The sequence below is a fragment of the Sinohyriopsis cumingii genome, chromosome 14 (genome assembly GCF_028554795.1).
Source record: "Sinohyriopsis cumingii isolate HCF-2022 chromosome 14, ASM2855479v2, whole genome shotgun sequence".
NCBI lineage: Eukaryota > Metazoa > Mollusca > Bivalvia > Unionida > Unionidae > Sinohyriopsis > Sinohyriopsis cumingii.
In genome coordinates, this window is record NC_142974.1 from 95,199,569 (window position 1) to 95,222,048 (window position 22,480).

The window sequence follows — 22,480 nt, forward strand, 5'->3', positions numbered from 1 at the left end:
GTCAAGGCTAGGATAATTGCAGACAGATAGAATGTGTATCTGTCAAGGATAGGAAAATTGTAGTATGATAGAATGTATATCTGTCAAGGATAGGAAAATTGCAGAATGGTTGAATGTGTATTTATCAAGGATAAGATAGAATGTGTATCTATCAAGGATATGAAAATTGCAGACTGGTAGAATGTGTATCTGTCAAGGATAGGAAAATTGCTGATTGGTAGAATTTATATCTGTCAAGGCTAGGCAAATTGTAGACTGATAGAATGTGTATCTGTCAAGGATAGGAAAATTGTAGACTGATAGAATATGTATCTGTCAAGGATAGGAGAACTGCAGACGGGTAGAATGTGTATCTGTCAAGGCTAGAATAATTGCAGATCGATAAAATGTGTATCTGTCAAGGCTTGGAAAATTGTAGGCTGATAGAATGTGGATCTGTCAAGGATAGGAAAATTGTAGAATGAGAGAATGTATATCTGTCAAGGATAGGAAAATTGCAGACTGGTAGAATGTGTATCTGTCAAGGATAGGAAAATTGCTGACTGAGTTAATGTGTATCTGTCAAGAATAGGAAAATTGTAGACTGATAGAATATGTATCTGTCAAGGATAGGAGAACTGCAGACAGATAGAATGTGTATCTGTCAAGGATAGAAAAATTGTAGAATGAGAGAATGTATATCTGTCAAGGATAGGAAAATTGCAGACTGGTTGAATGTGTATCTATCAAGAATAAGATAGAATGTGTATCTGTGAAGGATAGGAAAATTGCAGACTGGTAGAATGTGTACCTGTCAAGGATAGGAAAATTGTAGAATGAGAGAATGTATATCTGTCAAGGATAGGAAAATTGCAGACAGGTTGAATGTGTATCTATCAAGGATAAGATAGAATGTGTATCTGTGAAGGATAGGAAAATTGCAGACTGGTAGAATGTGTATCTGTCAAGGATAGGAAAATTGTAGAATGAGAGAATGTATATCTGTCAGGGCTAGGCAAATTGTAGACTGATAGACTGTGTATCTGTCAAGGCTAAGAAAATTATAGACTGATAGAAAGTGTATCTATCAAGGCTAGGAAAATTATAGACTGATAGAATGTGTATCTGTCAAGGCTAGGAAAATTGTAGACTGATAGTGTATCTATCAAGGCTTGGAAAATTGTAGACTGATAGAATGTGTATCTGTCAAGGATAGGAAAATTGTAGAATGATAGAATGTATATCTGTCAAGGATAGGAAAATTGCAGACTGGTAGAATGTGTATCTGTCAAGGATAAGATAGAATGTGTATCTGTCAAGGACAGGAAAATTGCAGACTGGTAGAATGTGTATCTGTCAAGGATAGGAAAATTGTAGAATGAGAGAATGTATATCTGTCAAGGACAGGAAAATTGCAGAATGGTTGAATGTGTATCTACCAAGGATAAGATAGAATATGTATCTGTGAAGGATAGGAAAATTGCAGACTGGTAGAATGTGTATCTGTCAAGGATAGGAAAATTGTAGAATGAGAGAATGTGTATCTGTCAAGGCTAATAAAATTGTAGACTGATAGACTGTGTATCTGTCAATGCTAAGAAAATTATAGACTGATAGAAAGTGTATCTATCAAGGCTAGGAAAATTATAGACTGATAAAAAGTGTATCTGTCAAGGCTAGGAAAATTGTAGACTGATAGAAAGTGTATCTATCAAGGCTAGGAAAATTGTAGACTGATAGAATGTGTATCTGTCAAGGATTGGAAAATTGCTAACTGGTAAAATTTATATCTGTCAAAGCTAGGTAAATTGTAGACTGATAGAATGTGTATCTGTCAAGGACAGGAAAATTGAAGACTGGTAGAATGTGTATCTGTCAAGGATAGAAAAATTGCTGACTGGTAGAATGTATATCTGTCAGGGCTAGGAAAATTGTAGACTGAGAGAATGTGTATCTATCAAGAATAGGAAAATTGTAGACTGATGGAATATGTGTCTGTCAAGGATAGGAGAACTGCAGACGGATAAAATGTGTATCTGTCAAGGATAAGAAAACTGTAGACTGATAGAACGTGTATCTGTCAAGGATAGGAAAATTGTAGAATGAGAGAATGTATATCTGTCAAGGATAGGAAAATTGCAGACTGGTTTAATGTGTATCTATCAAGGATAAGATAGATAGAATGTGTATCTGTCAAGGATAGGAAAATTGCTGACTGGTAGAATGTGTATATGTCAAGGATAGGAAAATTGTAGAATGAGAGAATGTATATCTGTCAAGGCTAGGCAAATTGTAGACTGATAGACTATGTATCTGTCAAGGCTAGGAAAATTATAGACTGATAGAATGTGTATCTGTCAAGGCTAGGAAAATTGTAGACTGATAGAAAGTGTATCTATCAAGGCTTGGAAAATTGTAGACTGATAGAATGTGTATCTGTCAAGGCTAGGATAATTGCAGACCGATAGAATGTGTATCTGTCAAGGATAGGAAAATTGCTGACTGGTAGAATTTATATCTGTCAAGGCTAGGCAAATTGTAGACTGATAGAATGTGTATCTGTCATGGATAGGTATTTTGCAGACTGGTAGAATGTGTATCTGTCAAGGATAGGAAAATTGTAGACAGATAGTGTATCTGTCAAGGCTAAGATAATTGCAGACTGATAGAATGTGTATCTGTCAAGGATAGGAAAATTGTAGAATGAGAGAATGTATATTTGTCAAGGATCAGAAAATTGCAGACTGGTTGAATGTGTATCTATCAAGGATAAGATAGAATGTGTATCTGTCATGGATAGGTAAAGTGCAGACTGGTAGAATGTGTATCTGTCAAGGATAGGAAAATTGTAGACTGATAGTGTATCTGTCAAGGCTAGGATAATTGCAGACAGATAGAATGTGTATCTGTCAAGGATAGGAAAATTGTAGTATGATAGAATGTATATCTGTCAAGGATAGGAAAATTGCAGAATGGTTGAATGTGTATTTATCAAGGATAAGATAGAATGTGTATCTATCAAGGATATGAAAATTGCAGACTGGTAGAATGTGTATCTGTCAAGGATAGGAAAATTGCTGATTGGTAGAATTTATATCTGTCAAGGCTAGGCAAATTGTAGACTGATAGAATGTGTATCTGTCAAGGATAGGAAAATTGTAGACTGGTAGAATATGTATCTGTCAAGGATAGAAAAATTGCTGACTGGTAGAATGTATATCTTTCAGGGCTAGGAAAATTGTAGACTGAGAGAATGTGTATCTGTCAAGAATAGGAAAATTGTAGACTGATGGAATATGTGTCTGTCAAGGATAGGAGAACTGCAGATGGATAAAATGTGTATCTGTCAAGGATAAGAAAACTGTAGACTCATATAATGTGTTGCTGTCAAGGATAGGAAAATTGTAGAATGAGAGAATGTATATCTGTCAAGGATAGGAAAATTGCAGACTGGTTGAATGTGTATCTATCAAGGATAAGATAGAATGTGTATGTCATGGATAGGTAAATTGCAGACTGGTAGAATGTGTATCTGTCAAGGATAGGAAAATTATAGAATGATAGAATGTATATCTGTCAAGGATAGGAAAATTGCAGACTGGTTGAATGTGTATCTATCAAGGATAAGATAGAATGTGTATCTGTGAAGGATAGGAAAATTGCAGACTGGTAGAATGTGTATATGTCAAGGATAGGAAAATTGTAGAATGAGAGAATGTATATCTGTCAAGGTTAGGCAAATTGTAGACTGATAGACTGTGTATCTGTCAATGCTAAGAAAATTATAGACTGATAGAAAGTGTATCTATCAAGGCTAGGAAAATTGTAGACTGATAGAATGTGTATCTGTCAAGGCTAGGAAAATTGTAGACTGATAGAAAGTGTATCTATCAAGGCTAGGAAAATTGTAGACTGATAGAATGTGTATCTATCAAGGCTAGGAAAATTGTAGACTGATAGAATGTGTATCTGTCAAGGCTAGGATAATTGCAGACTGATAGAATGTGTATCTGTCAAGGATAGGAAAATTGCTGACTGGTAGAATTTATATCTGTCAAAGCTAGGCAAATTGTAGACTGATAGAATGGGTATCTGTCAAGGATAGGAAAATTGAAGACTGGTAGAATGTGTATCTGTCAAGGATAGAAAAATTGCTGACTGGTAGAATGTATATCTTTCAGGGCTAGGAAAATTGTAGACTGAGAGAATCTGTATCTGTCAAGAATAGGAAAATTGTAGACTGATGGAATATGTGTCTGTCAAGGATAGGAGAACTGCAGACAGATAGAATGTTTATCTGTCAAGGATAAGAAAATTGTAGACTGATGGAATGTGTATCTGTCAAGGCTAGAATAATTGCAGACTGATAGAATGGGTATCTGTCAAGGATAGGAAAACTGTAGACTGATAAAATGTGTATCTGTGAAGGATAGGAAAATTGCAGACTGGTAGAATGTGTATCTATCAAGGATAAGATAGAATGTATATCTGTCAAGGATAGGAAAATTGCAAACTGACAACATTTGTATCTGTCAAGGATATGAAAATTGCAGACTGGTAGAATGTGTATCTGTCAAGGATATGAAAATTGTAGACTGATAGAGTGTGTATCTGTCAAGGATAGGATAGTTGCAGACTAATGGTATGTGTATCTGTCAAGGCTAGAATAATTGCAGACTGCTAGAATGTGTATCTGTCAAGAATAGGAGAATTGCAGACTGACCACATTTGTATCTGTCAAGGATAGGAAAATTGTAGGTTGATTACATTGTGTATCTGTCATGGCTAGGAAAATTGCAGACTGATAGAATGTGTATCTGTCAAGGATAGGAAAATCATAGACTGACAGAGTGTGAATCTGTCAAGGCTAGGAAAATTGCAGACTGATAAAATGTGTATCTGTCAAGGCTTGGAAAATTGCAGGCTGATAAAATGTGTATCTGTCAAGGATAGGAAAATTGTAGACTCACAGTGTGTATCTATCAAGGCTAGGAAAATTGCAGATTGATAAAATGTGTATCTGTCAAAGATATGATAATTCCACCCTAGCTTCAGAATTTTGCATCTGACCCGAGGCTTTGCTGAGTGTTGGATGCACAATTCTGATCCCAAGGGTGGAACATTTTATCTAACACAAATAAATATGAAAGGATTATTTTTACACATTCCTAAAAAGAAGCTAAGGGTCATAGTCAAAATAGCATACTGTGAATTCAGATGTAATTTTCAAAATAGCTAACCTTCCACATAGAATTTCATCACCATGAACAGTTAGACTACACTGAAATATTTGGTGTAAACTTAAAATAACATTTAAACACATAGCAGTATTTAAAGAACTTGGTTGAGGAGTTGACAATACTGAATCCTGATGTGTAGTGCACATCACCTTGTGCAATAATATAGAGATGAACAGGCTAAAATATAAAGTCCATTCTTATCCATAAGATTAAATGGAACAGACAAAACAATTATTATACAGTCCACAATTTAGCTTTGAGGTTACTGTTCCTGTAAGAATACAAGTTTCATCTTTTCACAGCAATACTGATAAATGTGCAGAAGTACAGCAGTCATATAATGAAAGATAAAGATATCCTCCACTGGTGTTCTACACTGGAAACAAAATCACGTATATACAGGAATTACGAGAAATTGTGATATCCTCCATCCTTCCATCCTGTGTAACCTTTTTTCTTTATAGATTGGTTGCCATTTGTTGGTGAAAGTCTTTATTGTCTTCATAGATTGATTGCCATTTGTTGGTTAAGGCCTTTATTGTCTTTATAGACTGGTTGCCATTTGTTGGTGAAAGTCTTTATTGTCTTCACAGATTGATTGCCATTTATTGGTTAAGATCTTTATTGTCTTTATAGATTGGTTGCCATTTGTTGGTGAAAGTCTTTATTGTCTTCATAGATTGATTGCCATTTATTGGTTAAGGTCTTTATTGTCTTTATAGATTGGTTGCCATTTGTTGGTGAAAGTCTTTATTGTCTTCACAGATTGATTGCCATTTGTTGATTAAGGTCTTTATTGTCTTCATAGATTGATTGCCATTTGTTGATTAAGGTCTTTATTGTCTTCACAGATTAATTACCATTCATTGGTTGTTTAAATGTGTGGTTTGCAGTAACTGTGAATTCCAATAAAATAGGTACCTACAAATAATAGTGAATTTGCAGTAACTATGAATTCCATGAAAATCAATACCTATGAATAATAGTGAATTTACAGTAACTATGAAATTCATCAAAATTGGTAGCAACAATAATAGTGAATTTGAAGTCACTATGAAATCCATGATAATTGGTACTAACAAATAACAGTGAATTTGCAGTCACTATGAAATCCATAATAATTGGTACTAACAAATAATAGTGAATTTTGCAGTAACTATGAAATTCATGAAAATTGGTACCAACAAGTCATAGTGAATTTGCAGTAACTATAAAATCCATGAAAATTGGTACCAACAAGTCATAGTGAATTTGCAGTAACTATAAAATCCATGAAAAATGGTACCAACAAGTCATAGTGAATTTGCAGTAACTATAAAATCCATGAAAAATGGTACCAACAAGTCATAGTTAATTTGCAGCAAACTAAGTCACATGAATGTCTGTCAATTTTATATGATATTTCAGGAGTTAAATTTGTGTCATCTGAGCCTTATCCTAAATCCTCCAGATCATTTTGAGAAGCCAGTAATAGATTTTCCAATGCACCTGACCTTCCTTTGTTTCCCAATAGAAGAGGTTCTGCGAATCATCACGTGTATACTTGTAGAGGAACGTCTTCTCTTTTTAACAACAAACTATGCTCTGCTTACAGTTGTCATGGAGGTGAGACATTATGTATACTATAAATCACAACTTTTTCATGGTCAAAGAATTTTGCATGATTTATTTTGGAACATTGTTGTCAGAAAAATATTGTTTATCTTTAATAGCAAAAATATTTTCATACCATCAACATCTTGCAAATACATGTATATCAAATTTAAACAGTTAAAATAACACAATGATGGTAAAGTTTAGTTATTAGCAGTTTCATTTGCCTATTGAAGAGCTAAGTAAATGTAAACTCGAGATAATCATTGATATTTAGCTTTTTTTCTAACCTCTGCTAAATTATAGCCTTTATTTAGCACATTAAATTATTTTTTAAAATATAAATACATGCTGAACATCAGATAACTATTATACAGTATTGATGATATATAGACAGACAGACAGACCATTGTCCAAGGAAGACCTACAAATTACATCATTGTAATTTTTTGCTTCTGAGTTTTATAGTATACTATATAATTAATCAGAAAGCACCATAAGATGTTCCTTATAATAACAAATAAAGCATTGCAAGAGAAATAATTATCAAGAAGACTTGTATTTATGTGCTTAAGAAATATTACAAGTTCTAAAGAAATTTTCATCAAGAGCTAATACAGGATAAGCATGGATTACTATTAAAAAGAATGGTACTCTTGTTCTTTAAGCCACATTTTGAGAAATGAACATAATGTGTTCAATTTCAGAGCTTCAGAAACTTCATTCTGCCATTCAGCTGGCGTTTTACATATGTTCCAGTTTTGCCATCAAAGTCTCTGGGCTTTCTTCAGGCTCCAGGTACCTTCATGTTTGGTTGTCATTCCAGACACAAAGAGGAAGCAGAACAGGTTAGTGATTTGTGCATGCTGATGCCAGTTGCAGTGTTCATTCCAAAACTGCACATGCATTTTTTTCTGGATTATATAGTGCAAATGAGATGTTACAGATTTTTTAAAAATGGTGGAATAATTCATCAAAAAAACATTTTGCTTTCAGTATAACATTGTTGTTAATGTTGGTATGGACATAGGGTTCAGTATAACATTGTTATTGATGTTGGTATGGACATGGGGTTCAGTATAACATTGTTGTTGATGTTGGTATGGACATAGGGTTCAGTATAACATTGTTGTTGATGTTGGTATGGACATAGGGTTCAGTATAACATTGTTGTTGATGTTGGTATGGACATAGGGTTCAGTATAACATTGTTGTTAATGTTGGTATGGACATAGGGTTCAGTATATCATTATTGTTGATGTTGGTATGGACATAGGGTTCAGTATAACATTGTTGATGTTGGTATGGACATAGGGTTCAGTATGGTGGCGCTATACAGTTTCGCATTTTGCATAGGGTTAGGAATTTAAAGAAAAAGAATGTCCCCGGCTTTCCTCACTGGTTATACTGGCTATTTAAAAAAGACCTTGTATATCTTAGGTATAATGCAAAGAACCTTTAATTCCCTTTATTTTGGTGTATGATTGATGGGTGTACTATGGGTTATAGAGTATATAGCTTGGCCTTACTTCAAATGTGCACCTTTCAAAAAAGTGCTAGCTCTACTTGGTCATTTTCACTTCCTGAACTTCAGAGGTCAATTGTATAAAAAAGAGCCGATAACTTTTTTTACATTTTATATATTTGGTAATTCATTCATTGCACTTTCAGAAGCTGGTATTGTCTAGTCTGGCAAGATTCATTTTCCCTATTTTAATAGCTGCTATGTATAGTGTACTTTAGACTAATTCAGACTGATTTTTTAACACAAGGGAGCAGTCATTTTAGTTAGCAGTGTGCTTAAATCATGTAAAATTTCCAAAAGTACAATATCCAAAAGAAATATCATCCACATTACATTAATGTAGCATAGAGGTATGCAAACATTCTCTCCACTGTGCATGTTTTAAATGCGAACTACTTCACCTTACATACGTCACTCTCTCAAAAGTACATATTATCTGGTGAGCGCCACCTATATCATTATTGTTAATGTTGGTATGGACATAGGGTTCAGTATATCATTGTTGTTGATGTTGGTATGGACATAGGGTTCAGTATAACATTGTTGTTGATGTTGGTATGGACATAGGGGGTACTCACCATTTAATATGTACTTTTGAAAGAGTGACGTATGTAAGGTGAAGTAGTTCACATTTAACTCATGCACAATGGAGAGAATGTTGGCATACCTCTATGCTACATTAATGTAATGTGGATGATATTTCTTTGGATGTTGTACTTTTGGAAATTTTACATGATTTAAGCACACTGCTAACTAAAATGACTGCTCCCTTGTGTTAAAAAATCAGCCTGAATTAGTCTAAAGTACACTATACATAGCAGCTATTAAAATAGTGAAAAATGAATTTTGCCAGACTAGACAATACCAGCTCCTGAAAGTGTAATGAATGAATTACCAAATATATAAAATGTTAAAAAAGTTATCAGCTCTTTTTTATACAATTTACCTCTGAAGTTCAGTAAGTGAAAATGACCAAGTAGAGCTAGCACTTTTTTGAAAAGTGCACATTTGAAGTAAGGCCAAGCTGTATACTCTATAACCCATAGTACACCCATCAATCATACACCTAAATAAAGGGAATTTAAGGTTCTTTGAATTATACCTAAGATATCTACAAGGTCTTTTTTAAATAGCCAGTATAACCAGTGAGGAAAGCTGGGGAAATTCTTTTTCTTTAAAATCCTAACCCCATGCAAAATACGAAACTGTAGAGCATCACCATAGGGTTCAGTATAACATTGTTGTTGATGTTGGTATGGACATTGGATTCAATATAATATTGTTGCACGTAGTTCATTTTCTCCATCAGATACATTGCCAGATCACATCAACATTGGGAAATTAAACCTCAAATTCCTGAAGGATCACACAGATTTGTTTTAACAGTCTATATATCAATTGGTTGGCATCCATTAGTCTCAAGAGATGATGGAAGTGTGCCCATGAGAGTTTTCCTGGTTAGTGGTTGTACAGCGACTGCTGTGGCTGTGGAGCCCAACATGGGAGTGGCAGTCCTTGATACACTTGCTGCACTTGAAGCTTGAAGTTTGAGTCTAGTGTGGGTTGGAGCTGCCTCTTCTTCCTCTGAGATCACTTTTCATCAGGTAGCAAGTGTAGCTTGTCCTTGCCGGCTTTCAGACCAGTGATCGGAGCATGTTGCCAGCTGGAACTGCCTAGAGCATGCTCTTCCCAGGTGTTCACATCGATGTCAAGGGTTTCATATTGCACTTGCAGACATCCTTGAAATGGAGATGTGGACATCCAATCAACTTTTTGCCAGAGGCAAGTTTTGAATAAAGGTTTTTGGGGATACTTCCATCCTCCATTCAGCCATCTGATGCAGTGTCGGCAGAGGAGTGTGACCATGCTGGGAATCTGGGCATACTCAAGCACCACCTTATTGTTTGTTACTCGATCACTCCAGGTGATCCCTAGTATTGGAGGCGTCGCATGTAAAAGGCGCCCAGTCTTTTTTCTTGTGAGGCATACAGAGTCCAGGTTTCACTGGAGTACAGGAAAGTGCTTAGCACACAGGCACAGTACATGGAGGTCTTAGCGTTTAGAGTCAGCATGCTGCTATTCTGCATTCTCTGCGACAACCTGGAGAGAGTTGTTGATGCCTTTCCAATCCGCTTGTCGAGCTCATCATTGAGCAAGAGGTTGTTGGTGATGGTAGAGCTGAGGTATGTGAACTGACTGACTATCTCAAGTTCTTAGTTGTTGATGATGATGCTTCAGGAGTCAGCGGTCCATCAGGTGCTGTAGCTCAGCTTCTGTGTGAGTGGCTAGAGCACCATCGTCTGTGAAGAGCATGTCCCTGATGGTTGCTTCATGCACTTTGCTCTTTGCTTTTAGTTGTGCCAGGTTGAACAGTCTGCCCATCAGGTCACATGTGCATGTAGATCCCTTCTGTGGATGTCCCAAAAGCTTGCTTGAGCAGGACAGCAAAGGAGATGCCAAAGAGCATGGGTGCAAGGATGCAGCCTTGTTTCTAAAGTCACATAGTCCCAGTCAGTCTCGATTTCACTATTATCATTCACACATTAAGAATGAATTTAAAAAAAAGAAGTTTACTTTATTCTCAATCAAGGTCAGGAACTAGGTCAGCTTTTAGATACAGAGTTCAATGTTTATGACAAAACAATCAGGTCAAAATAATTTCTGGTTAGTATGAAATTCCAGTAAAGAAAATTACATTACTTAACATGTAATGAAATAAAAATAATTTAAAAAAAAAAAAACTTACAAAGAATTAAATTAAATCAAATATACATAACAGCATAAATACTTAAAGTATACATGGAAAAATCGTTGCACATCTTGCCAATTTAGCCTTATACCAAGGATTGGTGAACCTTCCTTCATGTTTTGTTCAGAATTTTCTGAAAGAGAATCTTGCAGTTCTCACATGTTGGGGCAGACATCTTTATTGGTCGGTGAATCCCCTCCCAAAGAAGAGTCTAGACATTCGAGAAGTTGATCAATTTTACTATGTAGGGAGGCGATGAACAGTTTTCATGTTCCTAGCAGCATGCATGCCTCAGGTTGCAGATTGCTTCCTCAATTTGGGGAGGGGGAAGGTAGAGCACCACAATAGTTGGTTTTACCCTCCTATTAGGGAAGTTGAGCACTGCGATAGCAGGTTGTGTCCTTTAGGGAGGCTGAGCACCATGATAGTGAGGTGCACCCTCCCTTTAGTGAGGTAGAGCACTGCAATAGCAGGTTGCACCCTGCCTTGAAGGAGGTGGAGCATTGCAACTGTATGATTATACCCTCCCTTTTGGAAGATAGAACACACTATCAGGAGGTTGCTCCCTCCCATTAGGGAGGTAGAGTACCACAGTATATTGTACTTCTTGCAGCATGTTGCCCTCCTTCTTTTCAGGAGGCAAAACACCACACCCATGATGCACACAGTGATAAATCAGCTGAAGACGAAGTCTTCCCCATCTATCACTTATCAGCCTCTCAGTATGGGGACAGGGCAAGATGAAGCTTTCCTCTCTCTTTTAATATCCCACCCTGTGCAGGATTTAGAATCTATACACAGGACTCAGGTTAGGAATGGGGACCTCATTGGTGTTCCCCTGTTCCAAATTATACCTAGGAACCATTATGGGATGTAGGCCTTCCACCTTAGGGTGTTTGTCCATTATTCACCATGGACTTTACAGATGATCTTTCCCTTACAGTTGAACTGTTGCTGCAGCTCATGTCCCACCACCAGGTGGCTTCCTTTTGCAAGGCTTAAGGTGATATATTATCTAGCGTAGACAGACCCTCTTGTCTCTCATCTATAATTCATGATGAACCAGGTACTGTGGCACAGAGTGCTTCTTTACCACTTAAAGGGATATAGTGATGCCCAGCCACTCTCCAACTCAGAGTGTCCTAGATATTGATGAAGATCTCTCTCTCTCTCCTAGTTGTCTCCAATGACAGAAGCTATGGCAAATGGTACCTTCTCTCAGGCCCACCCCTTCATCTTAGACAGATGAGGAAGAGGAGGTCTGGTCCTTTGATAATGAGTTAAACAAGGTTTACTCTCTGTTCCCCCCAAGACTGGTGCCCCCAACCACCTTGTACACAGTCCATAAGGATCCTTTCCATTTTGGGCAATATCTCTAGGGTACAGCTCAACAAGACCTCTTACTTCTCTCACATTCATCCATAATTGAGAAAATATGGAGGTATTCACAAGGCCAGTGTAGGTCAGCAACAAAGAGGATGGTCTGTTCCTCCCGCAACATTGAGACTTTCTATTTCTTCTTCCAGCTACTGGGTACATTCCCTGAAGTGGTTTATTGGACCTAATTCCCATCAAAACAATTGATGCCATGGAGCAGAAAACCAGTTCCTTGTAACTATATTTGCATGGCAACCTATTCTCAGCTACTTCCTTCATTATGCTGAGAGAGAGATCTTTGAATCCAGCTGCATTACTATGTGTACAGGATGCTGTGGCCAAACATCTTAGTATGCATTCTGTTGCCATGGCATTATTGCAGGATTTTCTGTGATGCTGCAATTGACTCGTCAAAGGTTTTGCTTAACCAAAGTAAAGACCTTCTAAGGGCTGCTCCTCTAGAAGCCAAGACCCTTTTGGAGGCATCATTCCACCCTGACTTCTCCATTCTTGCTGGATCAACAGCATTGATTTTTTCTCTTCACTCCCAGTACATTGCAATCAACCAGGAAATAAGATCAGGCAATCACTGTCTGAGGCCATCTGCAAATTTTTCAAGCAGGTGCAAACTTAGGTGAATCCCCAGCTCTTGCTAGACCACTTCCTCATCACATCCATGGTGCTCAGGTCACTGCATATCAATGAGGAAGTTCTCTGACCCTCCTTCCTTTCCTACTGCCAGGAAAGGAGGAGGCAGCCTAGCAAATTAAACCGTCTCCTGCCATGCATCTACTTCACTCACATCCAAGAAGGTGCTAGCCCAGGCCTCTTAGGGTTTGGTAAAGCAATACGGACAGTAGGTGGCTTGTCTTCATTGTAAATAAGGGTTATTGTCTCCAGTTTGTGTCAACCCCAACTATCAAGGACCTCCATGTTCTTTCCCCAGTCCAATCTGGTGCAATTTAGGAAGAGGTACACACCCTTTTGCAGAAAGGGCAGTCAATAGGGTCTTGAACAATCAGTCTCCCTACATCTACTCTCAGATCTTCTTGGTCACTAGAGAAGCAGAAAATTTCAAACTTCAATTGATCTCGACCATCCAGTTTCTGTTGGAAGAAACCTTCTAGATGGAGACAACCTCCTCAATCCAGAATGCTCTTCATTTTATTTGATTGGGCCATTTCCATCAACCTTCAGGGTGCCTATTCACACACACCCTTCTTTCCTCCACACTGCAAACATCTCCCATTTTTGCAGAGATCAGGAAGTTTTTCAATTTTAGGTTCTGCCGTTTGGAATCTATTTTGCACCCAGGGTCTTCACTTGGATCATGGGAGTGGTATTGGCCTACCTCTGAGTACATGTAACATCGATTGTCCAGTATTTTGATGACCGGCTGATCAGCAGTGTTCAAGTTCAGTCCAGTCATAAGGGTGCTATGAGAAAACCGTTTTTTTTCTGCTCGTCTTAAATGCCACTTGCATAATCTACATTTCCTCCTTCTCTCAAGTTGGAAGCCTCAGAGACTTTCTATCAACCAAGGTTTACCTAGGTCCAGTTTTTCACTTCCATTTGCTTGGTAGATTGGATGAATTGAGACATATTCCTGATGGGGTTCCAATGCACACACCCGATCCCCATTCCTATCTATTTGCCAGTGCATAAGATTCTGGTTAGGGGGCTCATTTAGAGCTTGTGGGCATAATTCTCCATGTTTTTTTTACTCAGGCAGATTCCACATCAACAGCCTAGAATGAAAGCAGTATATCTAGCTTTGCATAATGAGGGACTGATATGTCATGGTCTCCTCAGACAACAAGTCAGTCTTAGTGTATCCAGGGATGTGATTTTTGTCTTAGTGTATCCAGGGATGTGATTTTTGTCTTAGTGTATCCAGGGATGTGATTTTTGTCTTAGTGTATCCAGGGGTGTGATTCTTTTAATACTTATTGTTGACAAAATATACCTTTTGGTGATTTTTGTTTGCAACAGTATTATTTTGCTGTTTAAACTTGAGTATACAAGCTTAGGTTTGGGGTGGAGAAATTCAAAGGCACCATGAAAGGAAGCCACAAACTTGGATATAAAATGCACTGGGAACTATCTGTTGTTACGTAAACAAATCATTTGTTTATTTTGAAAAACACGTCTTAACAGCACGTTTTACACTGCAATCTGATTATTTTGACACCTGGCCTGGGTAAGCTCTGATACACTCAGATAGTCATGCTACTGGATTAGCTACAATCGATTAACCTCTGAAGACAGGAACAGAAATGGCTGCATCGACCAAGTGAGGTTTATTTTCGTTTTTTTAATGTACACACAAAAAAGTTTTGATGAAACTTCAAGTAAAACTGATTACCTTTGAAGCAAAAAGTGGTCACAATCAATGCTCTACTGCAATTATTTGTAGTTATCAATGCAATAACAAACTGGCATTTGTTTGGTTTTCAAAAGGTTCTTTTTAGTGGTGACTTTAATAACACCAACACCTTCATCAAAGCAAGCTGACAGCAGTCTTCAATAAAAACAAAGCACCCTTCATCCAAGGAAGTCAGCACCAAATGTAAATAAAAGCAATGGAAGCTGATTGATTGTTACATTTTCCAAAGTGATTCAGACACATTTTTATGCCATGGAAGTTTCTACTTTGCATGAAAAATGTTTATGCAGGATTACGATCTCTGCCACAGGAAGCATAAAAAGCAAATTACATTTTGAATCGTTTGAAACCATATATATTTTGATGCAAAGATGTTTGTTAAACTTTTTATTTTGCTCATATGTTTTCATTTCTGTATTAACATCCTCACCCTTTGGTAGCCTTGTCAACTTGTTAGCTGTCTTCCTCTGACCAAAATGTAGGCCATGTACATGTGTGATTTAACAACTATAAAGCTACATACTACTGGCAACCCCATCTCATTGAATTTCTTAGTGACACATGCTTGACAGTGGGATAGATCAAATAAGACTTACATTTTTTAATTTTGTTTAATATTTTTTTTTATACATAATTATTTGTGCTTTCTAACATGATGTGAATGATAAATTAATTTTCTAACATGTGATCCTTACTTGAATTTATGGATTTTTCATAAACATGTACAGTACTTTATACATTATGGCTTCTTCTACACAGTTGTAAGTTGTCCATACACACATGTATTTCAGAATAGTTTTATCTCCAAATAATCAAAATTTCAAAAAAAATTCTCTCAATGTAAATCCTACTTACTGACATCAGGTCACCTCTTACAAATTTCACTTGTTTGTGAAATTTGATTTTTTAAGCCCTCCTTCACTAATCTCCACACCCACTTAAGTCAACAATATAACCTTGGTAACAGGAATATCAAGATGGATGGGTAGTACTGTACATGTATTATGAAAATGGCAACAATTTTTTAAAAGTTTTTAACAAAATATTGAGGTTGATGATTTTATTTTGCAATAACTTTATTAATAACCAGCACTAGCCCTGCATATTTATTGATGTCAAGGAGGCACACATGCCCCTTCACTTTGAGTGGAGGTCTGAAACCTAATCATCTGGGCAGCCTCAGAGAATGTCACAATGCAAGTTTATCATGTATTTGTATATGCCATTTCTGTTTGGGTTTTCATTCACAGTGCAGTTACGTAGAACATTAAGTGGTGAATTTAAAATTTAGCCATCTTATCAAAATCAACACATACAGTAAGACTAATGAGACAAAATATAAATGTAGCAAAAGATTTATTTGACAACTCATTGATGAGAAGCAACATCACTACAGCAAATGAATGAATGACACCTATATGCACATAGTAATCCTAGGTATTATGGAACTACTTAGCTTCATACTGTGATTGAAACTAAAGCAAATAATCATTAATGTAGGAACTGTTATATCACAATACTAGATAAGATTTTCTTGGTATTTGTTAATGTCAATGTCAAAATTGTTTTTGTCTTGCCCCTGGAAAACTATAAGTATCAATTTTCTGGTGAAATAGAAATGGTGTCTACAGTGCATCATGACATCAATGTAAATGTCTGGTGTTATTTTTTATAAGGGCATGTTTTCTACATTAGTTGCTGTAGACTTTGGGATCATGTTACTATATGTCTAAAGTTTGTGCCTTGATATGCTTTATTGTATTGTCTTTGTCAGCAGAAAGTTAGATTATTACACAGTTCTCAAATGAAACAATATGTCCCGCTGAATGCTTGTGATTTAAAAAAAAAATCAATCATTATGTCATTTTTCAGGACATGGAACTGGGTACGTAAAATATTAATGACATGGCATAAATAGTAGCCCAGGATATTAGGAATGAAAAAGATATACTAGATCCATGGAGAGTAGTCAATTCAGATGTAAGACTATTTACCTAGAGACAACCCAGTCCCATAAAGCAAAGCATATTAGATTATTTCCTGATTTCTGAGGACATATTTTCATATTTCACAGATTCAGCTCTTGTTCCTGGGTACAAAACAGACCGCTCTGCTATAGATTCGAACCTTGTTCTTTTTTACACTTCTCAGAGGTCATGGTTGTTGGAAATTTAGTGCAAGACTTCTAAAACAAAAGGAATACACAAATATAATTTTAAAATGTATTGTAAAAACTGTTGATGAATATGATGTTGAGGTTGGTGAAAATGATTTACCACAAGTAAAGCTAACTTGTAATCATCAGCACATTTTTGAAAATCTTAAAATGAAAATCAGAACTGACTCAATTGAATGTTCATAAACAAAACAAAAACAAAAAGAAAACAAAAAACAACACATCAAAAACAATTTGAAGATAAAATATTAATTTTAAACAAAAAGGTTAATCAAAGAAATGATACAAAGATTATAACACAAATCAATAATAAACAAACTGAATTAGAGACAATAAGGTGGGTTACATGGAAGGAGTAATGATAAGATCTAAAGCAAAATGGTACTATGAATTCAGTGAAAGAATTCAAAATACTATCTTAACCTGGAACAAAATATTGAAGGAATTATTTCTGGATGATGGTGAGAGGTTAACAGATCAAAATGAAATATTGAATGAGCAAAAAGATTTCTTTGAAAAACTTTATAAAAGCAAAGCTAATAGAGATCTACAAACAGGCAAACACTTCTTCATGCATGACATGAAACTTACAGCTGATGAAAATGTCTCTTGTGAGGGTAAGCTGACCTTTCTTTAGTGTCGTTCAGCATTAAAAAAAAAGCATGAAAATTGAAGCCTGTCATGGCTATGATGGATTGACAGTCTAATTTCTTTTGGAAAGATTCAGAAGGATTTATATATAGACTTTTGAATTTTGGATATAAAAACAAAACTCTCTAAAAATTTCAGTTCCAGGGAATTATCGCATGTATTTCAAAAGAAAATAAAGATGGAACTGGAGACCAATTTCATTGCTTAATATATACTATAAAATAGCATCAGCTTCAATAGCAAATAGGCTTAGGAACTTCCTTCTATTATAAGTGACAGTTTGAAAGGTTTTATGCAAGGGAGATTTATTAGCAGCAAAACTAGAATTTTATAAGATTTTGTGAACTACCTCAACAAAAGAGATCAGTGTGGCCTTCTCTTATTGATTTTGGAAAAGCACTAGACTTAGTCAGATGGGGCTTTTTGGAAGATACTCTGAATTCTTTCAACTTTGTTGATTCTGTTTGTCAGTGGTTCATAGCATTTTGAGACAAATCCACATGCAGTGTCATTAAAAGTAGTTATCTGTCTCAGTTCTTTCATTTATAGAGAGGATGCTGTCAAAGAGACCTATTAGCATCATATTGGTTTATTATAGGAATAGAACATGTCTGCAATGACCAGTCTCATTTATAATGATGGAGAATCTAAACTATGTCAGTATGTTTATGTTACCTTTTTACTATTGGATGGCTGTCCGCAGTCTTTCAGGTCTACCATCTAAACATGTAGGGATTTTGAAATACTGTCTGATTTACATTATAATTTATTAAAATCAAAAGCTATTTGGATAGGAAGGAACAAATTCTGAAAAGAAAAAAATAGGCCCAACTTTGATTCTTTCTTTTTTAGGATTAGAATTCGTCATATATTGACGATAGGCCAGGCCATTTTTACCTGAAACTGAAAAATTTCAAATCAGTTTCAAGTAGGCAACTAATGCTTATTTCAATTATTGTCAGTTAATGGCTCATGATTTTTTTTTTTACTGGTCCCTCACTATTAGTGTTCAGTGGCCGATTGGCCCATCATAGTGGAAAAATCTTCTATACTGACCTAGAAATAAAGTCTTCTTATTCTCCTAAGATTTTTTTTTTTTATTCTTGATTATAAAGTCTCAAGCCCATTGCACAAATATTAGGAAGCTTCTTGTCAGGAAATTACAACATTCTCGCTACTCCTTTAAAAGGCCATTGATAAATATACCTAAAGTGCACTGGGAATCTGGGTCCTTGAAAAAATTGGATGAAGTCATTTAAAAGTCTTTGAAAAGTCCTTGAATTTTGTCACACCAAAGGTGTATGAACCATGTTATATTAACAAGAAAAACACCTTTACAAATGTAACATCAGAAATTTTTTACACTTAATGAATAAGAATTTAAAACCTTTATATAAAGATTTAGTCAAGAACAGATCAAATATACCTTATGGGAAACATGAGGCATGGTCAAGATAATTAAGTGACCAAACCTGGAAAAAATTCTCTAATTTTATGACACCAAAGATACAAATTTAATTGCCTTCAAGTTTTAAATTCATGCACAGAATTTTTTGAACAAATCAAGTATTGAAAACAATTAAATTTCATTGATGACATACATGTACTTTTTCTAAACAAGAAGTTGAAAATATTGAACACCTATTTTATGATTGTCCAGTCATTGAACAGCTTTGGAAATTCTTTACTGCATGGATTGAGAATTATGTACTCTCGGTACCAAGTATTATGATTTCAAAAAGAGATGTTTTCTTTGCAAATGACAAATTTGGTGATTTAATTAATTTTTTCATTTTGATTGCAAAATATCTAATTCACAAGTCTCACTACTGTATGCTTCAAGGAAATGAAATTGTACATGTTACAAAAGTATAAACTAGAAAGCACTGGAAAATGTTCAAGATGCAGAATTATTGTTTTAGATTACAAACAATGGAAAAATATTTAGCAAAGCTGTGTAATAAGACATACACATGTGAGAAAAAAGTGGACAGTTTGTAGAATACTATAGCCAAACATTGAGTTTTTATGTAATATTTTCTGGTTGGAATAACATCTTAATATATGTATGTTCTTCTGTCTCAGTTTGTGTTTTTGTGTGTGTGTGAGAGAGAGTTTGCATTTGTGTCTATTAATATAGACTGTAAAACTAGAAATTGGGATTTTTTAAGTAATTATGTAAAACACCCAAAACTGAGTGTCAGGTGGTGTATAAGGGAATTTGTAAAATCTTGACATATGAAATGTTGTCAATAAAAAGTAAAATTAAAAATTATTTTGTCATTTGTTGCATCGCTTTTGTATCTTTATCTTATGAGAGTATTGGGTCAGTGCTATACTGAGTACATTTCAGCACTGAAGATATATTACTCTAACCTTTAAAATACAATGATATATGTACTTAAATATTTTCAAGATTTTATGGTTATAAGAAGCTAAAACTAGAAACCTTTTTGGTTTCTGAACTTTTCCCCCTCGCCCACTTTCAATCAGAATAAATTATTCTCTAATTTCTGTATTATCTAATTTTAGATAAAAAGTGTATAGAATATAAATTTGTTTTGCACTTTTCATTAAACAGGTAGAAGGATTGGTGTTGGTTGATATTGATACTGGAATGGTTAAAATCAATCCTGATGAAAATGGGAAGGTCAAGAACATTCCCATGATGCCTTTGGAACCTGCTAATGCGTTCAAGTCCAAATGCAAGCAGATAGTATTGCAGTTTACACTGATGGACCTAAACAGGTTTGATCATTTATGACTAACAAAAAATCATTTGCCATACTTGATTTAAATTTAATGAACTTCATAGAGTACAAATTTCCTAATTACTGGTACTCATTTTGCATTAGTGATAAATCAGGTTTTAACAATTTCATACATTTGATACATTAAAAAAATAAAAATAAAGCAATTAAAAGTTTTTTGTTGTTGTTGATTACCATCTCTTTAATCCTACACATCATATACATTTGAGAATATTCTACAATAGAAGACTGCTGCATCATAGAGTTACATGTATGTTCCTTTTCTGATTATAGCAGATTTATCTTTAATCTTCTAAAAGATGACACTGGTTTACAAATTTCCCCAGAAGACTTTCGTACATTATGCCAGATTTATTTCTTTTTATTGGAACACTTGGATTGTTCAGGTAGTCCATTGTTGATATGTATTTTTATAATAATGTCATATCACAAAGTGAAGGTTGGCCTTAGTGAAAATCAGCTGGGAAAATTAAAGGTGCAATGAAAAGAATTGTGGGGTCACACTGAATCTTTCTGCAGCAAAATTAACTGGAAATGTCCCTGTGTGGTTGAACCAAACGCAGTCAACTTAATGCAGCCAAACACAATAAAACCTCAGTGATGCTGAAATTATATATTTCAAAGGTGACACAAATGCAAAAGACCAGTGGAAATATTACCATTCCTTGCAGTGATTCCATCATTGTTTGCAGCAGTGGCTCTAATGGTTGCAAAAGCTGTGGTGTTAGATACTATTGGAATGGCATACAGAATGGCATTGAATATGGCAGTGGGAGCCAGGCCTGGTAACTCTAAAAAATGGAAAAGGCCTTCATTTACCAGGAACAAGTCATCAAATACTGCAGAAGAAGAGGCCTTCAAATACTTAGTACAACACGCATAAGGTCATGCATCCTTTGACCAGTCTTGATTTGCTTGTGATGGTAAAATTAGTCAAGCAGTTTCATGGCATCTTTAAAGAGATGAACTTGCATCTATGGTGCAACGTATGTGTGAAACCAGAATTGTTCAACTGGATTTCACAACAGGACCTGGTACTAATTGTGTTACTTACATGGTGAAACCTTGACATCATTTGTATTTTGACTCATATAGACTTCCACCACCAGCTGATTTGTTTGATTATTTAACCAGTTATCATGGTGACAACCACTGTTTTGCTCAACTATACAAGTACAGACTTGAGTTAGATGTAGTCACCTTGTTGTTGAAGTGTTGCGTGTAGTGGCCAAAAGCAAAGAGTCCTCAAGGCCAACCAACTTGGTTGATTTCACATTGAAGTATGTTTAATATATAAAATGTCTATTAATATTTTTATGAATATTACTGACATGATGCTGATATAGATCTGAGCATCTTTGCCACCAAAGTAAATTTACCAAGTTTTCTAGTCCTGATGTTGGTTTTGACCCAGGTGTGCTTGTAATTTTTCAAACTCGTAAACTGCAATTTTCTAACATGAACATTCAAGATTTTATTGTCAGGTTGAAATATGCTGTGTCAAAAGACCTGTTTGTGATCTCTGGAAATGGTGGAATTAGAGACATCGGCATGTTGGTTGCTTATATCAAAGTTTATGCTGGTGATATCAGTGCTACAACAAAACAATGCATGGATGAACAAATTGCTAACATGCCACCACCGCCACATTTGATAAGTTCATTTACATCATAATTACATAAAAGTGCTGACTGGCAAAGAAGAGGAAACGACTGAATTTAAAATGGCAACTGGTTGAATTGTTTTTGATGATGTAACTGGTTTTGATAAGTGTAACTTTATATCATCTGAACAGCATGCAAGTCTGGATTGTATTTATTTATTATATCTGGTTATTATATTGGAAGGAGTCAGTTAGCAGTGTTGATGAATAATCAGCCTGGTAAATGGGCGACAAACCCAATACATGACAAACCTGTCACTGGTCTGCCAAAATCTTTCAGATGCACAACAGCAATCGCGTGTACAACAGCAATATTGTTGATAGCTGAGGATGACATTCAGTTTAAAGCATTTCGCATCTGTATGGCTGG

The 22,480-nt window shown here is 35.6% G+C and overlaps 1 protein-coding gene across 4 annotated transcripts in view; it reads left to right on the forward strand.

Moving 5' to 3' along the window:
* The window catches only part of LOC149784426 (DENN domain-containing protein 3-like), a 432,202-nt gene that overhangs the window by 84,218 nt on the left and 325,504 nt on the right, over nt 1-22,480 (forward strand). For all 4 annotated transcript variants that reach the window (XM_089932491.1, XM_089932490.1, XM_089932493.1 and 1 more), the window contains 3 exons: nt 6,627-6,824; nt 7,520-7,660; nt 20,258-20,424. In XM_089932491.1, coding sequence (XP_089788617.1) covers nt 6,627-6,824; nt 7,520-7,660; nt 20,258-20,424 — 506 coding nt within the window. The remainder of the gene's footprint in view (nt 1-6,626; nt 6,825-7,519; nt 7,661-20,257; nt 20,425-22,480) is intronic.